The sequence below is a fragment of the Alexandromys fortis genome, unplaced genomic scaffold, assembly GCF_014885135.2.
Source record: "Alexandromys fortis isolate MF-2015 unplaced genomic scaffold, M_Fortis_MF-2015_v1.1 scaffold_84, whole genome shotgun sequence".
Classification (NCBI taxonomy): Eukaryota; Metazoa; Chordata; class Mammalia; order Rodentia; family Cricetidae; genus Alexandromys; species Alexandromys fortis.
Window position 1 is genome coordinate 6,670,889 of NW_026068017.1, and position 26,292 is coordinate 6,697,180.

Here is a 26,292-nt window from a genome sequence, read left to right on the forward strand (position 1 = left end):
CTGAATGGCAAGAGAGTGAATGTGGACCCTAGAAACACGGCCTGATTCAAATGGCTCAATTCTTCGCTTGCAAAAGGGAAAAAATATTACCATTTCCCTGGGTTATTGTATCACACTTTGATAAAGTATGAAGAAGAGTGCATGTCATATAGTAAGACTGTAGCAGTGCTCGCTCCCATATTATTAGTCAGTCATCCCATATCAACCCATTAAATTATGTCATATTTATGATTATGTTTTTAAACATGGAAGGGCCTAAAAGGTGATTTGAGTCCATCACACTGAGTTTCCCGGAGCATCTGGAGATATGGCAAAGGAAGATAAACTGACAAAGGAGAGAAAGGGGATGTCCAGAGATACAAAGATAACCAGGGGAGACTAGAGTCTTAGAAATCAGAGGAGCCAGGCAGTGCTAAGAATTGGGTGGGGAGGGAAGGCAGGTGCCAAATCTTTTCACAGCGGATGTGAGCAATGGAACTGCGGAACAGGTAAACAGCATGAGCCTCAAGGAAGGAAGAGCTAGACGGGAAGCTGCAGTGGGGGGTTGTATTCATATGTTTATATAACAATAGCAGTTTAAAAGCAGAGGCCATGAATTAGATCTTTAAAATAATACAGGATACATGTCTTAAGGCAGTAGTCCTATAACCCAAAACATAGCACTAGTAATTGATAGAGTCATTATTTCTAGCTAAAGACAAAGGAGAAGACTGGAAAGAGGAAGAGGAAAGAGGGAGAGAGTGTGGGAGGGGAGGAAGGGAGACAGAGACATGGAGAGAAACAGAGAGAGAGATGGAAGCGGGAGAGAACATGTGCCGATTGCAATTAAGCTTGTAGGTAGGGTGGTGTCAACAATATGGAGAGTTCCTGTGTTTTCCAACACCGTCAGGATTAGGTGAAGGCTCAGCTAACATTTGTCAGCACAACCAGGTCCTTTGCTCCCTTCCTGCCTCTCTGGGAACATCTGCCCACTTACCCATCCCTTTTTTGCCCCAGTAAGTCAAGAGCTAGATGGAATGGCAATGCGATTCTGGCATTAAGTATTAACCTTGGGCAGAGAATTGGATGGCAAGGGCTGTTAAAACTGCTTTGTAAATTATTTTAAGCCCTAGCTTAATATTTAGCATTATAATTATCCATTGGCGCCAAATAGAGGTTCATATCAACCTAGAGAGCGTCTTCTAGGAGCCGGGGTCTAGAGCTGCTGCGCAATTTAACCAGCTGGGTAATAAGGTTAAAAATGTTTAATTGTATGCTGTTTCTTTTTAAGTGGTTATATACTGTTCTCAAAGGACCTTAGGTATATTTCTAATGAAGACATGTGCTGTCTGCTAAAACTGGCCTAAATAGAAGGCCTGTGCTTATCTCGGTACAGGTAGAGTTGTGGTGGTTACAGTAGCGACAAAAGCAACTGTCATTGTGCAATGGAAAGCATCTCTTTTTTCTGCAACATTTAGGCATTTGAGACTTTCAACCAAATTTTCAGCTATTTATTGTGATTTTGTTTGCTGCAAACCAGTACATGTCAGAGGTGCTTTGGGCCTCAACAGCTAGGATTTCTAAGTCACTATGTGCACGTCACATAACGAACTGTTAGTGGTCAGTGAAGTGCTATGTGCTGACCAGATTTCCCACATCTGTACAGCATATTAGATGTATTTTGTGGTGCTGGGGTTCAGGAAGAGTTTAGAGCGTCCAACATGCATTTAAGGTGTATTTTAAAACAAATTTATGGCAATTAAAATATTTAGAGTCGAAGGTTGATGCCTTCAAATGGTACAACTCTTTTCAACTATGCTACCATTGGCTTTGTACAATGCCAGACCATGGCTGGAGAAACTAATGTCAGATACGTTTCCCATTAAAGAAGTGTGTGTGTGAGTGTGTGTGTGTGTGTGTATTAGTGAGAGCAGAAAAGTGACATGCAGTATATATGTAGCTGTTAAAAATATAGCATATATATGTTAATTGACTCAGTGCTATCAAAGACCGGAGAAGGTCTAATATAGCTAAGTTTCCAAAGGATGGAAGAAAATGAGAACCATTCATTCTAAATTCCTCCTTGCTATTCTTAAGTGTCTTGCTGGGAGCAGGTGCAATAAACGAGTGTCTGAACACCTGTAGATAACAAAGACCTCACACCCCTACATAAAGATGACCATGAAGTGGAGAATCTGTTACTTCCAGAAATCCTAACCCCAGCTTACTGATCCATGCCATTATTGTGAAGGATTTTCATTTTAAATATTTTTGACAGTAATTAAAGACATTTTTAATTTTTTTTCTCTGATTGTATGTGTGTAATTACCATTTTAATCTGTATTTACTCCATCTTTTGAAGCCAACAGATGGGCCAAGCAGGACTCCTGGGCGTGCCATGGCATACCTCTAAGCTCCACCCCTTCCCACAGGCACGTGCAGTACATATAGGGCTTTTCCTGGTTGCCCTCTGTCGTGTTTAACCTCAGTGACTGAGCACTTTCATTTAAATGTAAGCAGAATGTTTCTCTCTCTTTTTGTCTTCTTCATGTACAGAAAAGACCAACTGACATGCAGACAGAGAACAAAGAGACTCACGAGCTCTTGGCAGATAAATTTTTTATCTCCCAAAATCATCAGTACAAAACAGAGTGACAAAGATCTTCACATTTTGCTCATCTCTTTGGTCACTTTCCTGCATTTGGAGGCACTACTCTTCACTGATGACTTTGGTGTGGACCTCTCGGCTCTTCACCCGCAGCTTGTTGACCTGGGACTCAGCAATGTCGGCCCGCTCCTCAGCCTCCTCCAGCTCATGCTGGAGCTTGCGGAACTTGGCCAGGTTGACATTGGATTGTTCCTCCTGGGAATGGGAGCGCATTTATGAGGGAACGAAAAGGTTTGCATTTCTAGTCTCTTGTGTCAGTGTGTCTTGCTTGGGTTTATTTTTGCTTAAAACCAATTTTCAAAGAAGGCTAAAGAAGTGTGTATTTTTCTTTTATTGACTCCCCTTATGCTTCTCAAACTCACTGATAAACACAGGTAATGCTGTCTTTGAACTTGTGGAAAAGCTGAAGCTACCGTTAACTATGCCAAGCTCCCAGGCTTTGTTGTCATTGCTGTTAAGGCTTCTGAGGATGGACCGGAGCCAAACAAGCAATCTCTGTGACACCAAACTGAATATAAATTACTGCCACTTGGGTTTTAAATTATCCCCCACTTAATAAAGTTCAGAAATTAAACATGTTTATTATTCTCTAAAATAGTCTGAGTGGTCTCTGATTATGCTTGTAGCTACAGCAATGAATTTGGAAAGGCCAGTTTTAATTTAGTATCCAGTACCCATTCTCTTTTTAAACATCTCATTAAGAACCCTCGCAAAATGTGACATTCAAATTTAGAACATTTATGGGGCTTAGGACCACTTTAAATAGGGAGCTCAGAAAAGCCCCCGCATCTCCCTCTCCCAGAAGAAGAAAGTAGAAGCTGGAGTGAGGGAAAAGCTAAGTGGTTTGCTAAGAGGGGAGTGTGTGTGCTAGGTGCACACATGGGCATATCTGTTCCTTCATCTTCCTTTGCCGTCCCCCTCTCCTGCCTTTCTCTTCCTCTCAGAGCTAAGAGGTCAGGGGGTAAACAAAAGCCACCAGTGGACAGAGGGCCTCATGTGCAATGTGTGGGTTCATAGAGCCACAGAGAAGCAAGGGACCCTTGAAGCCTTCGGATGAGTCAGAGAAGGGTAAATGCTATGATCAGAGCTGCCGGCACCTACTGGTTAAAACAACACTGAGACCCGTGGCCTCGGTTACTATGAGACGTTTGCTGCTCACCGTATCTCTTCACTGCATGTACAGCAACATCTTGCATGTAATGTAACTAATGTAGAATTCTTGTTTCGTTCTCATCTGGTCCCCTTAGGTTCCCATTTCAGTAATGCTCCCATCACCCACCTGGCCACCCACATCACAACTTGATGGACCTGTTATTCCTGCTTCGCTCCCTTACATGTCCAGGAGAGGCCTGCTGGCAAATCCTACTCTGTCTCCAGAACCAGCTCTGACTCTCATCACTTCTCTTTGTCTTATTCTTGCCATAATGCAAGTCACTGACCCACCTGAAAACTTTCCCACCATGTCTTCCTCTACTGACTTGGGTCCCCCCCCTCATCTTTTCTCTACATTGTAGCAAGGACACTCTTTTAAAAATATAAAGCCGACCACATTAAGTCCAGATGGGAACACCCCACCCTCGCCTTGTTTCCATAGCCTGGTTGTATTTATTTTAAGATACAGGATTCTTACTAAGGCCCGGAAGACCTTGTGACCTGCCTTCTGCCTGGTTCTGTAGACCCAGGTGCCCCGTTCTCTTCCTTAATCTTTCTGTTTCTTGGACCAGACTCTTTACGTTGCTCCTGCTCTTTTCTAGAATACTATGGGGACTACACTTTGGTTGGTTGAGTTAGATGTTTACAACTGGAATCAGGGCCTCGGAGGTACCAAGTCCATGTTTTACTGCTGAGCCACACCCCCCTCCTCATTCTCCCTAGGACTTTTTTTTACTCTGGCTTATAAAGTGGCATCACTTCCTTAGACCCTTGCTAGGTCATTTCCTTTGGATTCTTCCTTGTTTTTCTCATCTTTCCATTTCAATCCTTTAACTACTTTGGCCTACTGGTGTCTGAGAGGGGGAGGCCACCTACTCGTGTCAGGGGTTCGGAACTCACCGCTTCCTCGGCTTGTCTCTTGTAGGCTTTCACCTTTGATTGCAGTTTGTCCACAAGGTCCTGGAGCCTGAGAACGTTCTTGCGGTCTTCCTCAGTCTGAAAGATGTTAAAGTGTTAAGGTTCTTGAGAGCATCACCTCATTTTCCTGTACCTGCGGTTTTTAATGTCTTGAGGACAGGTGCAGGAACCCAGTGAGGCCCAGCCTTCCCTTACCTGGTAAGTGAGCTCCTTCACTCTTCTCTCGTGTTTGCGCAGACCCTTGATGGCTTCAACATTGCGCTTCTGTTCGTTTTCAACTTCTCCCTCAAGTTCACGGACCTGCACAAAAAAGTGGATTTAAATAAAATTTTTTTTAGATGTGTTGTTTTATTTTGTATATGAGTGTTATTTGCCTGTATGTGCAAGTATACCACAGAGGTCAGAAGTGGGCATCAGCTGCCCTGGAGTTGGAGTTACAGACAGTTGTAGTCACTATGTGGGTGCTGGGATCTGATCCTGGGCCCTAGGCATGAGCAGCAAGTGTTCTTGACCACTGAGCCATCTCTCCAGCCCCCAAAGGCAGATTTTAAAGAATGTTGTCTATTATCTAAATGGTCAATGGCTGTCTACTTATTCAAGTAGCCCACTGTTTTATTTGCAGTTATTGATGTCTTAGTCAGAGTGCCCCAACCTAAACTGTCAGGCAAGGGGCTTATCCATTCTTGACCTCAGGATGCCCTACAATGTCTACCGGTCTTAGGTACTGAAAGTCACATTTTGGAGTAGAAAGAGAAGAATACATGTTGACCAGGAAACTCACCCTGGCCTCCAGTTTCTGGATCTGCTTCTTGCCACCCTTCAGCGCCAGCTGTTCAGCCTCATCTAGACGGTGCTGCAGGTCCTTCACCGTCTGCTCCATGTTCTTCTTCATCCGCTCCAAGTGGGCGCTGGTGTCCTGCTCCTTCTTCAGCTCCTCTGCCATCATGGCAGCCTGGTGGGTGATAAAACAGAGTTGGATAAGGGCTGACAAGGCCAGCAGGATTCAGATTTGTCACCTCCATCTTGCCCTCTGCTCACGTCAGTGATGGCTTTCTTGGCCTTCTCTTCTGCATTTCGGGCTTCCTGGACGATGTCCTCCATCTCTCCCTGGATTTGGGAAATGTCTGTCTCCAGCTTCTTCTTGGTGTTGATGAGACTGGTGTTCTGGTTAAAATACCAAATGCAGAAATGTTAAATATTGAAGGATAAAGTTAGAATACCTGATGTGCAAATGAACTTATAAACTAATTTTTGAATAGCATCCCTCAGAGGTTTTGTAAATTAACTGAGCTAATAACATATTTTTAAAAGACAGTCAAGGATATCATAGATCAGATATATGAAAATGTTACTCCTTTCCAGTTAAACATGTTAAACCTAGTTCTGCATAAAATATTTTTAAATAAATTTCTGAATAGTGCTAAGATATGAGCAAGAATTTCCCCTTCACACTTGTATACCTGGGTGTGGAGGAGCTGCACGCGCTCACTGGCATCCAGCAGCTCCTGCTCTGCAATATTCCTGCTCCTCTCTGTCTGCTCCAGCGTGGCCCGCAGCTCCTCGATCTCAGCCTGCAGCAGGTTGGCTCTGCGCTCAACCATGGCCAGCTGCTCCTTCAGGTCCTCCTGGCCCCGGAGAGCATCATCCAGGTGCAGCTGGGTGTCCTGTGCAATAAACAATCAATGAGACACCGCGTCCTCGGCCTGAGTCACCCCCTCGTCTGGCACCTACTTCTCTCGGTGCCACCAACCTTGAGGATGCCTTGTGTGTTCCTGTAGTTTCTCAGGGCCTCGGCAGCCATGCGGTTGGAGTGGTTCAGCTGGATTTCCATCTCATTGAGGTCTCCCTCCATCTTCTTCTTGACCCTGATGGCGTCGTTCCTGCTCCTGATCTCCGCGTCCAGCGTGCTCTGCATGGACTCCACGACTCTGATGTGGTTTCTCTTCAGCTGGTCGATCTCCTCGTCCTTCTCGGCAATCTTCCTGTCGATCTCAGACTTGACTTGGTTCAGCTCCAGCTGGATGCGCAGGATCTTTCCCTCTTCGTGCTCCAGAGATGCCTTAAGGACAGTGAGAGGCGACATCAGCAGGAGAATGGAAGTGGGCAATGTCCCGGGAAAGTTAAACTAAGCTTCCTCACTAGTTCCTGTCTGTGTGCTACCATCATAATCCTTATATACATCTTACACATCTTTGCTTCGTTGCTATGGAAACCTTTGCTGTATGTAATTGTTGTTTTTATAGACTTATATCTCCCTAGCCAGATGATTCCCCTTAAGGGAGAACCCTTCACTTATTCATCTTTGTTTGTTGTCTGTTCCTACCATACGTCTTTGTGTGTACTCATAGTGCTTATATTCACGTTCATTCTTTATCTTCATCCTCAGTGGAGAGAATAAAGAATAATCTTTCATTTCTTGATTCACCAGTTCTTGCAACCATAGAGCCTAACCCCTCTTATAATTGTCGTAAAATGTACAATAGAATGTCTACCTCTGCTTCCTCTAAAGCGGCCTGAAGCTCAGATTTTTCCTGCTCAATTTGCTTCTTTATTTTTTCCAGTTCATGGATGCGTTTCCCTCCTTCTGCAATCTGTTCAGTGAGATCCGAAATCTCCTCTGTCAGGGGAAAAAAAAAAGCATATAGAAATATATAGAGACGGGAAGCATTCCTTCAAGCCTCTTGTTAAAGAAAACGAGAGATGTACTCACGCTGCAAATTCTTATTTTCCCGTTTCAAGGTTTCGAGATGGTCTAAGGATTCCTCATACGCATTCTTCACCTTGAACAGCTCTGTGCTGAGAGAGCGGGACTCCTTTTGAGAGGCTTCAAGCTCAGCGTGGGTTTCCTCATACTTCTGTTTCCATTCAGCCAGAATCTGAAGAGCAAGAGATGAGAAAACACGCAGCAGATAAAGTTTGATGGGGTGGAAGGTAGAACGCATGCGTTCTAGAAACTTAATTTGATCCAGGTGATCCTGGATTGAAAAATAATTATGAAGGAGAAGAGCTAGCAAAGCTCACGGGTATTTTCTCACACAATCTCTGCCAATGGACAAGGACAAACTGAGCTGCAGACGGTGCTCAAGTGTCTGAGAAGGCTGATCACATTAAAGACTGTATATAGAAGGATCAGGAAGCAGACCTTGTCAAAGTTACACTGCTTCTTGTCCAGGGCAGCGCAGGCCGCGTTGGTCCTCTCCACATCAATCATGAGGTCCTCCACCTCGTTCTGCAGCCGCTGCTTCGTCTTCTCCAAGGAAGCACACTTGGCGTTCACGGCTTCCACGTGCTCCTCAGCATCCTGCAGACGCTGAGCCAGCTTCTTCCTGAGAAGTGAAGATGGGTAATAAATGGGAATGGTTATCAGTAGAACGATTTCAAAACAGCAGCAAGTGAGCATTTCCAGGGCCAGACGTCCTCAGTCGGTGAAGCTTGCCCTGACCAGCGGGGTCCATGGGCACTCACTCCTGCTCTCCTGCCATCAGCTGCTAAGGATGACCAAATTTCATCAGCGTTACACTTTGTGGAGCCTGAGCCAAGACTTCACACATCGTCCTTCCTTTGGAGAACTTAGAATCTACCTGGGATTGCTGTCGGCTATGTCTGTGTCTCCATTCAGTTTTAATGCTCAGAAGGAAGAGCCTGCATCTTGCTAGTCTTTGTGTTCTCGTAGGCTGGCACACATGTTAAGAACTTGACTGTTGGCTACATTGAATTCAACACCCTTGATTTGGTCTGCATAATTGTATCTCTTCTTTTTTGCCAGCTTTTTGCTAATCCATTAATTAAAAACTACCAAAATCAATATAAATGTAGCTGTGAGAGTTTATTTCAAAGTCACCATTAAGTATCTACCAAAACATTAATTTCATCAGTATATAGATTGTACACTATTTGGAGAATGGACATGTGATGGCATCTTAAACTGACTGTTGAGTAAGGTTCTTTCCTACCTAGGTTCTTTTTTACGGAAGTTCAGCCTTGAATGTTTGAATTGCATTGACTGTTTATTCCTTTATAAAACAGTGAGCTTTCTCCCTTATTGCAGCATCTCTGTGCCCCACATTTGGTCTTAACCACAGATTTCTACTTCCTCCTACATTGTATTTTTGCATGTAGAGAGAAAGAGCTACAATCAATCTGGATTATTTTTCTCTTTGCACCCATACCTCTAGGTGAATTATTCCATCAGCAGTTGAGAGAGAGAGAGAGAGAGAGAGAGAGAGAGAGAGGAGAAGCACACTAGGGTATATAATTACCTGAATACGTTATTATAATAATTCTATCTGCACCAGTGTAGACAGAATGAGGTCAAAAGTTCCCCCTTTGAAAAATTACTGTTCAGCTTCCTCTTGCCTTGCACCTTTTCTCCTTCCGCCATTCTTTCCCTGGACTCCCTAAGAGCTTGTATTTCTTGTTTGGATTGTTGTTCGTAGGTAAATGCTGCCACGTTAGCCAAGTCAAGCACGTACTTGGCCTCCTCCAGCTCCTCTGTGCGCTGGATGGCATCCGTCTCATATTTTGTCCTCCACTGGGCCACCTCGCTGTTGGCCTTAGACATGGCCCTCTGCAGCTCAGCCTTGGCCTCCTGTTCCTCTTCATATTGTTCCCGCAGCAGGTCACAGTCGTGGCGGGAAGACTGAAGAGCATGAGCCAGGGCACTCTTGGCCTGAAAAGTAAGAGGTCAGTGATTTCATTTTTTTTGTGTTCCAACTAGTGTTTATTCTCTAAGCTCTTAAAGGCCTTCAGCAAGAAGGAAAATACGTGCACGCACGCACACACTGTAAAAGCACATATAAAAACACAAACAACCAAAGAACTACAAGAACGATGATAGCCATGACAACGAGGATCCATCTGGTTCACCTTTATCTCCTCTTCCAGCTGCCTCTTCAGCTCCTCAATCTGTTGTGTGAACGCCTGTTTGCCCCTGGAGAGCTGGGACACTAGTGAGTCCTTTTCATCTAGCTGGCGTGAATATTCGCCTGGAAAGACCAAGATCCGGAAAACTCAGCCTGACTCTAGACTTTAGAACTCTAAAATAAAAAATGGAGCGGAGAAAGGGCGTGGAGTCTCAAACCAGGTGAGAGGTGTAGGTTTTTTGAAAGCCCCAACATCCACATCACTACTGATGAGCGAATCTATGTCGAATGAGAATATGGGGAACTTGAGCCAAACTCTCAGTTTAAGACAATCAACCAAGAAGGCTTTAGGAGATGTTTAAGATCTGATCACAGATGAAAGAGGTGAAGGTGCATGTAGAAAAAAAATGCACAGTGAATATTCACAGCCCCCAGATGCTTTCTGGCTAAGGAGACACTGTGTTGGAAAGTCACCTGAAACAACTGGGTGCGTGGTGGGCAGGGGGAAAGTGGGTCTGAGGAATGGGAATCTTCAAATAGTTGACCCTGTAAGCAGAACGGATGTGCAGAAGAAACTCTGGGAAGTATGCTCAAGTTACGAACCAGCAAGCATCGTTCTGCCCCTAGAACAAGTTGGTTCTGAACAATGAACAGCTTCCAGACTGAGTGGGGAGGGAAGCCTATCAGTGCCCTCTGTGAAAATTAGTCACTTGCAAGTCTTTCCTGTCTTGAAGTTTATTAAGAAGCATTCACTCTTTAAGGTCATTCCGCTGGTAAGGATGAAAACGTACGCTGAAGAGGGAAAATTCCAGGGAACATCCTAACCGGAGACTCGCTTTTGTTTTACACCGAACATCCTGCCCCCTTAATAACAATAATAGTCTTTGAGTCTCATGAGAGGCGCAGAGTTAGAATGATGTCGCAAGAGTGGTTCTCTGACCCTGTGGCTGCCTGTTACTTTGACAGCCCATGTGACCCATGAAACAACTTCCACCCTGTTAGCCCTTATTGAGGGAGATAAAACTCCAGTAGGAAGTTGGTCAAATCGGTAAGCAGTATACATGCTGAGATTTCTCGATCTGGCTGGTTCTCTTCTGCTCCTGATTGGTTTCCCCACTGAACTATGATCATCCTTAGAAATTCATACTTGGACAAAGTAGCCCATCATTTTTACGATGGGTCATCTTCAGATTGGGACTAACACTATGCAGGTGAATGAGAAAAATTAGTAACAGTCGGCTTGTGACAGAACTTTTGAAAAGCAAAGTACTGTGGGGATACACTTTGCATTTGATTAATTCTGTTCATTTTATTTTGAGATCAGGTTTTGATATGTAGCCTAGTCTAGCCTGGAGCTCACAGTGTATGCCAGATTGGCCTTAAACTTAGCATCTTTCTACTTCAACTCCCTGGGGGCACAACTATGAGTACATGCCAAAATGCCCAACTCATATTTGATAACTTTTTGATTACCGCCAGAAGCAAAAGCAACTGTACCAACCAGTCTACCTACCTACCCACCTATCTACTGAACTACCTTTCTTCTGTAAAAGAGCAAGCTTACGCCACTGATCAATAATAAGATGCCTCCAAGGAATGTAATATAGGACCTCAAGTAATTCAGTATAGAGTTCAGCAAATTGGAAATGCAAGGTAAGTTTGTGGTTCCAGGGAAAGAGCCTACCTGACTCCGTCTGCAGACGCCCTCTCTGGGCTGTCAGCTCGTTGATCAGCCGCTGCTGTTCCTCCTCCTTGGTCTTCAGCTCACTGACTTGGTCTTCCAAAGTGCGGCACATCTTTTCAAGGTTGCCCTGCGTTCAGAGAGTTGGGGGAGGCACTCAGGCAAGTCCTCGCGCCAAAGGAAAGCTTGAGTGATTCAGGCATCGCTGTTGATTTGAGAATAAACTAGCATGCAGTGAAGTAATAACGAGCCTCGGGCGCCATGGGAAGGATAACAAGACAATGACCTGAACACACTGCTGCTACATTGTTCTGTGAACCCAGTGCCTGCTCTACATTCTTAGCTGTGGTGTAAGACAATGATGCCTGATTGGGCTCATTGCATGATTGTGAGAAGCAATTTTTGTTTGAACCTAAAGTAAAAATGAAAAATGACTGACATAAAGCATTTTAACACCTCAGAATGTATAACTGGATAGGTTTTTTTTTTTTCTGAAAAAGCTCAGATTTTGTTTTATTATTTGGGTACAGCTATTTTCATTTAGGGTGAGCATACCAGGCTTATTTCCCAGTTTCCTAGTCCCAACTTGTGATTACCCCCTTCGGTCAGGTCACACCTATCCTACAGAATGGACGTTTATAGCAGGTTCGTACCTTGGATTTGGAAATAACCTCCATGTTACTAGCGAGGTCATCGATCTCCATCTTCATCTCGCTCTTCTCCTTCTCCAGCTTCTGCTTGACCCGCTGCAGGTTGTCGATCTGCTCCCCAAGCTCAGCCACGCTGTCTGCGTGCTTCTTCCTCAGGGTGGCCGCTGTGGCTTCATGCTGCAGGGTGGCCTCCTCCAGGTCCCTGCGCATCTTCTGGAACTCAGCCTCTCTCTTCTTGTTCATCTCAATCTGGGCAGAAGTGGCTCCGCCAGCTTCTTCCAGCCTCTCGCTGATCTCCTCCAGTTCCCGGGAGAGGTCAGAGCGCTGCTTCTCTGCTTTGGCCCTGGAGGCCCTCTCTGCCTCGATTTCCTCCTCCAGCTCCTCGATGCGGGCCTGGGGGTGGCAGGAAGAACAGACTCAGCTTCTTGAGTTAGTCATGTTTTTTTTCCTGATGAGTTAGACTGATGGAAGCCATTGACTTACCTGCAGCTCCTTGATCTTCTTCTGCAGCTGCATGCCAAGGGCCTGCTCATCTTCAATCTTGCTCTGCAGATTGCTCATCTCAAACTCTTTCCTACAGGGAAAGCCCTTGTGTCAGTCACAGAGGCGTAATCGTCATTTCCCCCTGGGACAAATATCTTTCCTGCTTACTTTTTAAGTTTTTCATCAAGCTGTTGCTTGTCGTTTTCTACATCCATTGTGGATTCTTGGGCCAATTTGAGGTCTCCCTCTAGCTTCCTCTTTGCCCTTTCAAGGTCCATCCGAATTTTCTTTTCTTGTTCCAGAGAGCCTTCAAGCTAAAAGTTAACAATTTGTGAATGTGGTTTCTAGAACAGTGCGATGTTTGCCCCAGCTTAAACTTGGTGGCATTATTCCTAGCTTATCAGATGGTCTCTGGCAGTTTGGGGATTCAGGAAGATCTTCCTCATCGGTACTGTGGTTGTGCTGTGTGCTTAGACTTAAGAGTCAGTGTTAAAAGGTGAGATATGCTAGTGTGTGCCATGACTACTAGTGAGACATCATGGTTCCTGTATCTCCCACTGAAACCATTGTGAGCAGAATTTCCCACACATGACAGGCAGCCCGGGGATGTTTCCACACCATCACCTTGGCGACTGTGCCCTGTATTCACACATTTCCAACAGGTTCCCTGTTAAATAACAGGTCAACATGTACAACCAGCTTATCATCCATATCCGTATGCAGTATGGATCCAGAGTATCCATACCCCCTGAGCAAGAGGCCTATGGTCACTTTGCTGTGCTTTCTGCCTACACATGTGCCTTCTTATTTGTGTTCTTGATGCTACAAGGATTCTTAGCTCAGCTAAAGACTGTGGTGTTCGTCAATGTCTTGATGAACAAATCCTCAGTGCCTTTGGTTCTTCTCACTAATAGCAACTTCTACTCCCGGTCACTTGTCTTTATTGCTTATCCTGTGTGTGCATCTTGGTCTCCATACCAACCATTATGTTCTGAAGTTCTTGTGTGGGGATGAGCTTTGTCAATGCTCACTACATCATGAGGAGACAAGCTCATGCTTGCTTAAATATAAAAACTTTTAAAATGTTTGTGTGGTATTAGACTCACATCGTCCACTTGCTGTTCAAGCTTGATTTTGGCTTTGGTCAGGGTGTTGACTTTGTCCTCTTCTGCCTGCAGGTCATCCAGGGTCTGCTGGTGGGCCTCTTGGAGGGCCTTCTTCTCCTTGGTCAGCTTGGCGATGGTTTCGTCCAGCCCCGCCATCTCCTCCGTGAGGTTTTTCACCTTAGGAAGCAAACATGCTTTGCATTACGTGTTATGTTTGAACATATTTGCTCTTATGTTTTACTTCATAATTTAAGAGTCATAACTTTCCAGGAATTTGTCTCACACCTTGTTCTCTGTGGCGTGCTTCTCCTTCTCCACCTTGGCCAGGGTCAGCTCAAGGTCATCGATGTCTTTCTTCAGCTCTGAGCACTCGTCCTCCAGCTTCCTCTTCTTGGCCGTCAGCTCGGCGTTGATCTCCTCCTCATCCTCGGCTCTCTCTGTCACCTCTTTGATTTTGGCCTCCAGCTGGATTTTGGTTTTGATCAGCTGGTCACATCTTTCCTCTGCATCAGCCAAGCTGTCTGCTTCCTAAGGGGAGATAATAGACAGTTTTAGGTTTAAGTTCCCTGGACCTTTTAGATTTTATTAATATTTTGAAAGCAAGCAAGAAAAGAGACAGAAATCTTTAATAAATAAATAAATAAATAGTATGTTAGAAGGCATCATCTTTCTTTTAATTAGTTTTCTACCACTGAGCACTTACTATGAACTTGAATATTAACAAAGAAATGTAAGACATAATTCCTGGCCCTGGTGAAACTCTGATACCATTGTTTTGCTATAACATATGTTTAGTGCATAAGCATAAAATTTCAAATTGGCATACTTTGTTTAATGCACATTAAAATAAAAAACTGAGAATCAAGATCTTTTTTAGGAGAACAGTGGCCATCAAAAAATGACTTAGAAGGAAAGAGTGTCCTCCAATGACAATGGAGCTTGTATTTTTTAAAATGGATGGAAGACACGCCTTCAATCCCAGAACTCAGGCGATAGAGACCAGTGGATCTTTGTGAATTAGAGGCCAGCCTGGTCTACAAAAGCTAGTTCCAGGACAGCCAGGGCTGTTACACAGAGAAACCCTGTCTCAAAAAGCCAAAAATAAATAGACTAAACTGATATAAAATGGCTGGAAGAACGAAGGAGAATGGGTCATTGGGACAGGTGGTACTTGGAGAAGTATTAACCTTGTTTTTCATAAGAAAAAATAGGATTTGGAATATAAACTCTGTTTCTTAATGGATGTATCTCTAGGCTCTGAAATTCATGCAACAGTTACTAAGTGGTTCGTAGATGGAGTGCTGCTAATATAAATACATACATATGTATACATATATATACACACATATATTACATATATTTAGCACAGTACAGTGGGATGAAGCTTAGGCATCCTCTTCAATAATCTCTATTCTTGATGTTATGATGAATGACTCTTATTTGTCTATACAAACCACAGGAGAGATACAACCTTGATGTTTGTGATTCATTTCTGTTATGTATTCAGAATACATAGACCCAGTGGGACTGATTGTTTTTCTTCTGAATTCAGAAAACTAGAAAGCGACCTTTTCATGTTTCTGTGTTTGATAATGACAGTAGTTTGGACGAAATAGAAATAGATTAGAAGGTAGCTCCTGGTCACACATTATTCTTCAAGTCTCTGGATATTTATTGGGTCATCAGAGGGAGACTATCAACACAATATTTCCTAGCGTGCATAGAAATGAACACTATCTATAGAAAGCCTTGCCAATCTCTAATTCTTTCTGGTAGTCTAAAATTTCTAAAAGAAAATTGTGTAGGAAATATTTAGAACTGTAGGTTTAAAATTTGGACTATTAGTTTGGGGTTGATACATTATTATTGCAAGCTCTTCTCCCTATTCACTAATAATATTCTTTTGACATTTGTCAATAGGTAAAATTGTGGGAAAGCAAATATTCCCTTACTTCCCATCCTCAGTCTGCTAGGAAAATCACTTAAAAGAAATGGAAACTTTTGTTTTTCCTTCTGGGCAACTGAGAATCCTACTGCTCTGATTTGCGGTAATGTTGTGTGTGGAATGTTCTAGAACACTTTAAGGAGTTGTCACTTTAAAAGACCAGCAGCCAGTCACTTCATTGTGTGGAATTCTGGGCATTTTCTTGCTCATCACTGAGCAGAGAATTTAGCATCAGGGCAGGCTTCGAGAGACTCACAGCCTGAACTTGGAGTTGCAGGTCATTTTTCTCTTGCATCAGAGCTACCATCTTCTCTTCCAGTTCTTTCCTTTTGGCCTCTGCCTTGGCAAGGTTTTCTTTAGCTTTTTCAAATTCTTCCTTCATGTTGGCCATCTCCTTCTCTGTCTCCGCACTCTTCAGGAGAGGTTTGATCTTGAAATACAGCTTCATCCAGGGCCAGTGCTTCACATTCATGAAGGCGCGGACATTGTACTGGATGCAGAAGATGGACTCTCTGTGATGGGAACAGAAGCATTCAAAGTTGAATTCTAATGGGAATCAGAACAAAAGGGACTACAACAATGAACTTCATATGTTTTCTGTATACATACCTTCTCTCCACCATCTTCTGGTACTCCACTCTTGCCAAGTACCCTCTGCACATGGCCTGGGTACGGGTGATCAGTTGGGCCAACTTCTCGTCTCTCATCTCCTCTAGGAGCCCCAGAAGACCAGCTTTGAAGAAGACCTGTGTGCAAGCAATGTTGCAGATCAGAAACTTCACACCGAGTTCAAAGGGACAGGAAGACATGAGGCTATATTTAGGGAGGATTACCTTGGTGTGACCAAACTTATACTGAGTGTGGTCAATGTCGATGGAGCCAAGGAGCTTCTCAGAAGCCTTCTTGCTATCGATGAATTGTCCCTCGGGGATGGCACTTGCGTTTAACACCTTGTATCTGTTTAAACCAACCAAATAAATGACATAGTTGTCGACACTAAAGAAAACTCCCTGCCTTAGAAACACCGTTGCTGTTGGGTAGTCTAACAGAAAAATAAAGAAACCATATTGCCCTTAATCTATTCTTTGTATAGTCAAAGAACATCACAGCGTGTCCTTAAGTCACTTAAGTGTTACTTTCCTATTTGTTAAAAGAAAAAAACAATAGAAAAAACCTTTAAACAATCCACAGTGAAAAAATATCCAACCTCTGCTTGAAGTCTGCATAGAGGATCCTGCTGGGGAAGCCCTTCCTACAGATGCGGATGCCTTCCAGCACACCGTTACACCTCAGCTGGTGCAGGACCAGTTCGTGCTCCATGGCACCTGGAAAAGGCCACATGTATTTCATGATCTAGTCTCTAAAGCAAACATTCTGGGACTTGTCTGGGTAGATACTGGAAGTATCTTACCAGGAGTCTTGGTTTCATTAGGGATGATGCACCGCACAAAGTGAGGGTGGGTGCTCCTCAGGTTGGTCATCAGCTTGTTCAGATTCTCCTGTGGAGTCATAGAATATGTCTTATTTACTATGTGCTGTTACAGACCCTTCTATTTACAGACATAACGACCATGGGCCACCACTTTGGTCCAGTTCTACTGAATAGTATCCAGGTTTGAATTTTCCAGAGCCATGTCTGGGATCTCTAAATTCTTTGACATACTCTCCTGGGTTACTTTTTGTATACCACGTTTGTACACCAGGAGCCTGTTTCCCTCTTAGCTGTTGAGCTGGCTGCTCAGTGTTGGTGAATTTCCTGGCATATAGTATATTTTTATCATGGCACCGTAAGCATGCAAAGGTGCTAGATCCATACATGGAACAGTGTTACATCCATGCATGGAACACGTACTGAGATTTTTGGTCTGGTTTTCTCCTAATTTGCCTCCAAACCTTGCATTCTTACTTTACTTTCACAAGCCACCACACAGCTGTGTCACCCTACTCGCTCCCTGGGACATGTCCACTCAATGCCTCCTTCTTGGAATTGACAAGAAAACTGATGGTCATACTACTGAATATCAGAAGTTCACCAACTTTCAGAGAGAGTCTTTCAGAATAACAAGAACGTCCATTTTTTTAAGATGTAATTAAGAGTGCAGATTGCCAACTGAACTTTCCTTAATGACTATTTTTTAAAGAAATATTCTATCTGGTTTCTTCCCTTATATTCCCTTATATTTCTTATATTCTTTTTTCTCATATTCTGACTTAGATTCCTTATAATCTATATTTCTTATATTCCGACTCACTCTCCAATTCCTGCCACTGTTCACCTGTCCTCCACTTCAAATCTACTCAGTTGAGGCCTCTGTTAGCATATACTTAGGAACCTAAATCATCTGGAAGCCCCCAGAAGTTCAAGCAAAGCTCATGACATATGCACTCCTCTCCCGCTGGAGAGGTTTGAATTCCAATTGTCATTGCCGACTTCCCAAATTGAGTTTTTCCATCTGATGTTTCTGTAATCCACTCCTGACCCTTTTCTTATTTATGGAGGTATTTCTTCAAAGTTATTCTCTTCCTCCCTCAAACTCAGGTATACCACTATCAGCTGAGCCACCCCCACCCCACCTACGTCAGCCACATCCCATTCCAGAGCTTTTGAAACAGTATCTACTCTCCCACCACCACCCCCTCCCCCTGTCTACATTAGCGTAAAATCTAACAGCCTAAACCCATTTAGAGAGAAATGAAGTTTTTACCCTGAAGAGGGCTGACACCGTCTGGAAAGAAGAACCCTTCTTCTTGGCCCCTTTCTTTCCACCACCACCACCACCGGACTCTGAGGGGGCAAGGAACACAAGTGGTCAGTCAGAAGCCAGGCTTCTCTGCTTAGAATTATCACATTAAATAAAGATAGTTGGTTGATGACTACCTGCTTCAGCTGCTGCTGCTGCCCCAGAGAAGAGGTAAGCCAGAGTTTTCATTGAAGACTTCTGGTAGAGCCCCACCACGGTCTCATTCAGGGGGTCCTTGTTCTTGTCCAGCCAGCCTGCGATGTTGTAGTCTACGGTGCCCGCATAGTGCACCAGAGAGAAGTGGGCTTCCACCTTGCCTTTGGCAGGCTTGGGCTTCTGGAAGTTGTTGGACTTTCCAAGATGCTGTTCATACAGCTTGTTCTTGAAGGAGGTGTCTGTCGCCTTGGGGAACATGCACTCCTCTTCCAGGATGGAGAAGATGCCCATCGGCTAGAAGAATAAATACAGAAATAAATGCCACATGAAATCTGCTCACAAAAGTGACAGACGACCTGAATGGCTGAATTCAGTCTTTAGTTCCACAGAGCTAATGAAAACTCATTTGTTTGGCAGAGGTCACTGACGTAATGAGGCTCTTAGCTATGACAAATAATGGCTATGCTTCTCTGGACTTTATGTCTTTACCCCAAAAGCCTTGGAGCAGAACTTCTCAAAGTGTGGCTTTGAACTAGCTGTGCTAGAGTTACTTGCTAACAGTGAAGACACCACGGCTCATTCAGCATTTGCTGTAGAGTTCTCATGAGGGTGAGAGCAGGCCACACTGTTTTAATGGCTTGGGGTGAGTATAGCATAGCTAGAGATGCTCAGTCGACAGCATCAGAAATTTGCATTTCAGAGGTCAAAAATAGTAAATCTCAGGATGCCAGAGAAGTAAATAAAAATACTTTAATATGTGCTAAACTTTTATACTTAAGGATAGCTTTCCATGTTAAGGCTTTGATTGTAAACTCTGGGTAGGCATAAAACCGTGGACCCTGTAGAATGTAGTCTGTCTCAAAAGAGGGGACAGAAAGAATGGGGGAGCCTGAAGCTGGGGGATGGGTGTTGTGGAGCACTGTCTTCTGGAACTGACACAGCTGGCCACTGTCCTCATGAACTCAGCAGCTGTGGCTACCTGCCCAACACCTGCATGAGGTGGGGACTGTTCATCTTTCACCTAGGAATGGGAGGTCTCCCTGCCCTGCCCTGAGGAGCTGCAATTAGTCAGTAGCAACTGGAGAAGGAGGGGCTCTCTTCTGTGGTGACGCCAGTGGTAAGTTGCCCATGATGTGGTAAGCAATCTCCTCCCCCCCCCCCACCATGCTCAGTGGATCCGAGGGCGGGGGAAGTAGGAGATTGACTTGTTGAGGAGGAGTCCAGAGCTGGTGTGTGTGTCGGGGGGGGGGGGGGGGGGGGGGGGGGGGGGGGGGGGGGGGGGGGGGGGGGGGGGGGGGGGGGGGGGGGGGGGGGAGCAATATGTGTCTGTAAAATTGTCAGAGAATGGACATTTTTTAAAGGAAAACATTTTGTCTCATTATTACCAGCATACTTCCCTCATTTCATTCAGTAATCTTTGGCCACCACACACGCCAAGATTTTACTGTTTTTCGTTTCCACACCACACAGCTGTGATCTGCAAAGGGCGCACGAACCTTCTCGATGAGCTCAATGCAGGCGGCCAGGTCCATCCCGAAGTCGATGAACTCCCACTCGATGCCTTCCTTCTTGTACTCCTCCTGCTCCAGCACGAACATGTGGTGGTTGAAGAACTGCTGCAGCTTCTCGTTGGTGAAGTTGATGCACAGCTGCTCCAGGCTGTTGAACTAAGCAAGTGGAGAAGCGAAGGAGCGGTCGGTTTCGAATGCAAGCCTCTCCAGGCTCTCCTCAGCTGGGCAGGCTAACTGCTCTCTGAGGACGGTGGGATTTTTGTTCCACTTGTAGCAAACCCCCCTTACTCAAATTTCATCAGCTTATCAATACACTCATAGAAAAAAGTTCTCAAATATGATTTCAGAAGGAGGCCAGTTACAAATACAACGGGTAGGTAGAGAGGCAGTCATTTTGACTGACGGGATTGCAGAGCACTCTTTCTTAGGCAGAAATATTTGAGTTTATTCTGTCACTTCCATCCACCCTACCTTGTCATTGCAGAAGTTACCTTAGTGTCAAGACATATTTTGTCTCCCTAATTAAGAAGACAGGAATCTCAAAGCCTGTGTTCATTTGCCATCACCTTTCCCGGTGCCAGTTTGATGCTATTGTTGATCAATCATCTTCTCTATTATTTATTGGTCACTGATTGTAAACTGGGGATTATACACGGGGCTTTAAGTACACCTGTCTTCTAACTGACCAAAAGCTCTGCAAGAGGGTATTACACAGATAGGTCCTCAGTGAAACTGTGCAATGACCAGGCACATGCTAGTCCCGCTACCACACAGTGAGGCAATGACTCAGCTGGAGTTTGACTCCAAAGTTCACACCCTTCCCCAGATTTCTAGTCCTCTTCTATGAACCAGTTGATAATGTGGTCATTTTTCATAGGCATTCCCTTGGTGACTGCAGGAGAAGACTTGCAAACTTGTCTGCTGTTACAAGGTTTCTGCCAACTTACATCAAAGATCTCAAAGCCGGCAATGTCCAAGACCCCGATGAAGTACTGCCTGGGCTGCTTGGTATCCAGCTGCTGGTTGATGCGGGTGACCATCCACAGGAACATCTTCTCATAGACGGCTTTGGCCAGGGCGCCCACTGAGTTGTACACCTTTAGAGACAGAGTAGTTCTCGTTGGCATCATTAATGATATCAAGGAGGTCTCGTGGGGTGCGTGTGTTTCACAGAGGACATGCATTTACCTGCTGCACCGTCTGGCCCTTGGTGACGTACTCATTGCCGACATTGACCCTGGGGTAGCACAGGGCTTTGAGCAGGTCAGCAGAGTTCAGATTCTGGAGATAGGCAGCCTTGTCAGCAACTGCAGAAATATAATTCAGGGTCTCAACATTACCTTCTCTCGGCCCCATAATACAAAATGGCGGAGTGTTGAGTAGATTGCTTTGTACACTCTATGTGGGGATAAATTTGTGTGTGCCCACTAGAAGCTCAGTCACAAAGGAGACGTGAGTTTGGACTATATTTCCTCTGTAAACCCATAGAGAGAGTTAAGTTTGGTTTTGGTACCTTCGGTGCCATCTGGCTCAGCTTGCTCCTCTCGTTGTTTCTGCTTGAACTTCATGTTCCCATAATGCATCACGGCTCCTGTGAGCTTATAGATGGAGACTCTTTCATCAGAAGTGAAGCCCAGAATGTCAATGGCACTCTAAGAGGAGCCAAGAGAGGACAAATGTAAAGGCAGAAGACACTACTTACTTGGCAGAATTTGTAGTTTACCCTAACTAGACTATTGCTGCTATGTTCATACATGATATGTGACTTACATCTGTGGCCATCAACTCTTCTTGGTCATCAATGCTGGGCACTGTGATCTCCCCCTGACTGACAAAGGCGTAGTCATACGGGTTGGTGGTGATCAGGAGCATTTCTGGGTAAGCAGGATTCAGGATACATGTTTAGTATTAGAAAATCTTAATAAAAGCACTAACTTTAGTTTATGAATTTAAGGTTCTTACCAATCAGATCTGGCTTCTTGTTAGACATGATCTGATAGAAGATGTGGTAGCTCCTCTCAGCTTTTAGCTGGAAAGTGACTCTAGACTTCTCCAGAAGATCTGTCATGAAGAATCAACACAGTTAAGAAGGGGGTTATCAAGTGTCTTAGGGTGGTTGTAGAACCTGAGGCCATCAGCTAAGTCTTAGGACCCCTGGAGATCATAGCTAGGTGGTCATGAGGTCCCACATGTTACATCTCTATAAACACTGAGTTTTCTCTTAACCCCTCTAGAACAAAGGTAAAATGTACTTGCCTAAAGGAATGCTCACTTCTCATAGAGAAGAACCTTGACATTTGGAATATGATTTAATACTGGCATTCTACTATAGGAGCTACTAAGGGAAATAGTCACAGAGGCTCAGGAATGGAAGGGTCACATACATTGAACCCATGGGCAACTCAGACACCCCTGGGTTACTTTGCTCTTTGAGTGTTTTAAAAGTGTTCTGAGCCAGGGTATTTCAAACGAGTCCAAATAGGCCTGGCTGTTCCTACAGACTCGTTAGCTCATGCTTGGGTGGGTAAAGGCGCACTGCGGGCTTTGCCTAAGGCTGGCACTCGCTGCAAGCCTATTTGGCAGCAGAGGTGTTTTCTGGGCTCCTTGCTAAGCAGGAGCTGCAGAGTGTTCCTCCAACCCCCCATTTGTTATTCTTGGATTCTAGTTAGAAGGTCCAGTTACTCACATGTTTCAATATCAGCAGAAGCCAGTTTCCCTGTGGTGCCGAAGTGGATCCTGATGAATTTACCCTTGGAAGGGAAAGAGAGGTTGTTAGCGTCAAAGACTGATGCACTAGAAAGGACGCGGTGCTTCTGATACGGTTTCTTCTGAAGTCAGTGAAGACTAAGAGACTCACGAAGCGAGAGGAGTTGTCATTCCTCACGGTCTTGGCGTTGCCAAAGGCCTCCAGCAGGGGGTTGGCGCTGATGATCTGATCTTCCAGGGTCCCCTGCAAGGGAAAGATCCATTCTCACATCTCAGGGCTTTCTTGCCTGAGATAGACAACAGAGACTGGACTCTGGCTGTGACACTCAGACCCACCTGCATCTTGCCAGAAGTCGCCTCCTCCTTCTTCTTCTCCCCAGTGACTGCAATTGTTGCAAAGTACTGGATGACACGCTTCGTGTTCACAGTCTTCCCGGCCCCGGATTCTCCACTGTTCAATAAAGACCAATATGTGGAAAATTAAGCTTTGTGGCCGATGAAACTATGCCTGCCGACAGTATTTGCTCCCTCGTGTGTGTCTGACTTTTCATCTCTGTCATAGTCCTCCAGGTCAGGTTTTTTCTCCCTACAAATAACTCATATTGCTTCCCTTAGCTTACACTGACAAAAAGGGAAATTCATTTATTATTCATTTATTCATTCATTCACTTAAAATGTTCCAGGTTCTCTGTGAGGTGCTGAGACCTGTTCTTGAAGAGTCCACCCAGCAGCCCCTCAACAGCCATGCAGCAAACTGAGGGATGAATAAGAAGCCCCAGTAATGTGTGTTTTCCTTGGCTGCCCGAGACTGGAGATCGGGCTCCAGTTAGTTCTCACAGGTGTTGGAAGTTCCCTAGGGGGGCCTCAAATAACACGGCTGGGGCTCACCCCCAAAAGCTGTGCCTTCTTTAGGCTGTATGCTGCTCTCTGCACTGGACTGAGCTCTGGCCAGGCTCCAAGAGGGAATCTGACATTCCCTACTCCTGGGATTGCCACATGACACAAGGTTATACCAGCCAGCAAGATAAATTGCAGCGCTGCTGTTTTACATCTGGACTCAATCTGCTATCTAGGGTGACTCTGAAACTGTCTAGATCCTCACTGATTGTGTCATTTCTTATAGTATCCACTAATTTTCTCTTTAGATTTTCTCATTTTCTCAGTGAGGAATAAAAAAAAAAAAAACAGAAAGTTTCAGAATAGAAATACATACGTGATCAAAATAGACTGATTCTCCCGATCTAGAAGAAAAACAGTATGTAGTCAGCCATATGTGAGTCATGTAAATTTTTCGTGAGTCTCAAAGTGTCACATTTTTCATGGAAGCTTTTTTTTTTTTTTTTTACTGTATTATTGGGATTGACTCTCTGGACTTTGAAGTCAAGAAAGAAACCCATAAGATGCTGTCATAGCTACATCACGGCAGGAAGAGCTCCCTATTGCCTTCATATGAAGAATAACACGCTCCAAAGTCAGACTCACGCCTCCACCCCCACCCCCGTTTGTAGATTTCAGCGGCACACTTCCCACTGATAAACAGCCACTGCTAGAAATGCATGTTGTGCCCTAGTTTTGCAAGTTAGAATGGTGCTAATCAGCCAAGGTTAAGATTTCATTTCTAAATGGGTGAATTAACCTCACAAAGAAAAAATTTCTAATCCTGTGGGCTCAGACTGCAACCCTCTGATTGGCCTTTCTCAAACTGTTAAGTAATGATCATGTAGACATCTCAAGTAATTCTCAAAGGGAAATCCTTTGTGGGGTGAAAACCTCTAGTTGTAAAACTTCTAGGTACTCCAAACACCATCTTTACTAAGAAGAAGCCACCAACAAGAATGTGCTCAGATGACTTTAAAAATGACAGTTCTTTCTAAAGTGTCTTGTACAAGCAGCAAGAAACTGAGGCAGTGAGGGAGTGGGTGACATGGTTTACACTTCTCAAGCAACGTTTTCCTCAGGTATCTTTTTCTCATTAGTTGAACACAAAGTAGAGCAGACTTTCCCAAGTAAGCAGACTGTAAGACCCTGAGTGGCCTGAGGAAGATGCAAGCTCGGCTGGAGTCGTGGAGGGAGAGGGAGAGGCAACTGAGCTGAGCTTAGCTCCTGGCTGTCAGTGTCTACCCTTCTCTGCTTTCGAGAACCCCTTCCATAAGCAATGAGATGTCATGAACAATCACCAACAACTGATTCTTCCCAAAGGTCTTTTGGGCTCTAACGTCGTTGGACTACAGGATTTCATATCACAATTGGATATGAAAGCCACGTGAACCACTCACCCGTCAGCATGAACTGGTAGGCGTTGTCAGAGATGGAGAAGATGTGGGGCGGGGCCTCCTGGCGCTTTTTGCCTCGGTAGGCCGCCACCACCTCTGCGTTGTACACCGGCAGCCACTTGTAGGGGTTGACAGTGACGCAGAACAGGCCCGAATAGGTCTGCATCACAAAGAAGGGCATAATTACTGGATGGGACATTCATTAGCTACTATTTTTCTTGAAAACCATACTGATTACTCTCTGGAGCAAAAGGCCGTGAGAGAACTCACGTAGATCATCCAGGCTGCATAACGCTCTTTGAGGTTGTACAGCACGGCAGGCTCGTGCAGGTGTGTCATCATGGCCATGTCCTCGATCTTGTCGTACTTGGGAGGGTTCATGGGGTAGACTTGATCATCTTTTACTGTTACAGTCTGTCCATAAATAAGAGATGTTAGGTTAGGAACTAAGTGTCAATCAAACTAGCCCAGCGGTGTAGTGTCCCCACCTCCAGATGTTTTACTCACAGCTCCTGCTTCGGTCTTGGCTGTCACCTTGCCCCCTTCCCTGCTCTGCACCGTTGCCTTCACAAAAGACTCCTTAGGGTCCACCACGAACACGGATGACTTGGCATCGAAAGGCTTGTTCTGAGCCTCGATTCGCTCCTTTTCAGACTTTCGGAGGTAAGGAGCAGCCTCCCCGAAAACGGCCATCTCGGCGTCGGAACTCATGGCTGCGGGCTATTGGTGGGCAGCCCAGTGAGAGAACCTGCCTGGCAGAGGGATAAATGGTAGAAATTTAAAAACTGGGCTATTAGAATCACATGCATTTGTTTTTTTTATTATTCCCTGACAGTTGGGCGAATGCATTGCCCCAGATCTAACCACCTCCCTGGCTGCCACATGGTTGAAATGTCAGGCTCCCTGGTCCTTGCCAGTGCTGACAAGTACTTAATCAGGGCAGTTAGAGGTGCTTGTTTGCTGCTTGCCTACTGTGAGAGATGGCAGGGCTGTTTCCTGTGTCTCCTTTGTTATGTATATTAACCTTTAGAAGCTGCCTACCATTGGCTCCTACAAAACGCCAAGTAAAGAAGATGCTAAAATGTTTTCTGGCTCTTTGTACTTTCTTTCTTCCCCACTGGAATTTCAGCACCTTGCAACAGGGAGTCCTGCTGGCACCCTTCACACCTCTGAGAACACATGCTGGATGCTGAGAAGGGCTCTGAGCTGGCTGCCTTGGCAAAATCAGGATCTGTGGCTAAAGTTTTAGGAACTCCCTTGTATGTGGAGAGTCTTGGTTTTTATTTCCCTTACAGACTCAGCCATGACAGAATACACACTAGAAGAGAGAACAGAAATGTGAAGAGCTTGCTTTGGCATCGTTTAAGTCAAAAACGACATTTTCTTGCAGGTCTTTAATCCTATCCTGGTATCAGAATTTTGACTATGCTTTCTTGCTCTTTTATTAATATTTCTTTAGAT

General features: G+C 44.7%; 1 protein-coding gene and 1 long non-coding RNA gene across 6 annotated transcripts in view; one reads left to right on the forward strand and one right to left on the reverse strand.

Annotated features, from left to right (window-relative positions):
- Positions 1–19,992, forward strand: part of LOC126513904 (uncharacterized) — a 77,281-nt gene extending 57,289 nt beyond the window's left edge. The window contains exon 3 of the long non-coding RNA XR_007595465.1: positions 19,868–19,992. This is a non-coding gene — a long non-coding RNA (uncharacterized lncRNA). The remainder of the gene's footprint in view (positions 1–19,867) is intronic.
- Positions 2,690–25,542, reverse strand: LOC126513901 (myosin-1). Of its 5 annotated transcripts, none has more exons than XM_050162481.1 (38): positions 25,339–25,542; positions 25,102–25,245; positions 24,835–24,991; positions 23,772–23,799; positions 22,895–23,009; positions 22,710–22,802; positions 22,539–22,602; positions 21,815–21,913; positions 21,623–21,726; positions 21,366–21,504; positions 21,041–21,159; positions 20,800–20,949; positions 19,838–20,008; positions 18,336–18,635; positions 18,150–18,227; positions 16,856–16,943; positions 16,652–16,769; positions 16,278–16,401; positions 16,054–16,190; positions 15,701–15,956; positions 13,785–14,027; positions 13,500–13,676; positions 12,562–12,707; positions 12,394–12,484; positions 11,914–12,303; positions 11,264–11,390; positions 9,584–9,702; positions 9,190–9,386; positions 7,860–8,043; positions 7,428–7,593; positions 7,210–7,334; positions 6,468–6,776; positions 6,178–6,381; positions 5,756–5,881; positions 5,499–5,669; positions 4,913–5,017; positions 4,700–4,795; positions 2,690–2,842 (listed from the first exon to the last, which is right to left on the reverse strand). In XM_050162481.1, the coding sequence occupies exons 1-38, from the start codon at positions 25,540–25,542 to the stop codon at positions 2,690–2,692; spliced, it is 5,817 nt and encodes a 1,938-aa protein (XP_050018438.1). The 5 variants fall into 5 exon arrangements, with proteins under 5 accessions (XP_050018438.1, XP_050018437.1, XP_050018436.1 ...); XM_050162480.1 differs by having other exon boundaries at positions 18,333–18,635; XM_050162479.1 differs by having other exon boundaries at positions 18,327–18,635.
- Positions 25,543–26,292: the final 750 nt, after the last annotated feature.

Coding starts and splice junctions, on each gene's coding strand:
- LOC126513901 (XM_050162478.1), bottom strand. CDS start 25,542: ATGAGTTCCGACGCCGAGATGGCCGTTTTCGGGGAGGCTGCTCCTTAC. Junction 21,505..21,622: donor AAGAGTTGATGGCCACAGAT/GTAAGTCACATA, acceptor GGCTCCTCTTAG/AGTGCCATTGACATTCTGGG. Junction 16,402..16,651: donor TATGCAGACTTCAAGCAGAG/GTTGGATATTTT, acceptor TGGTTTAAACAG/ATACAAGGTGTTAAACGCAA.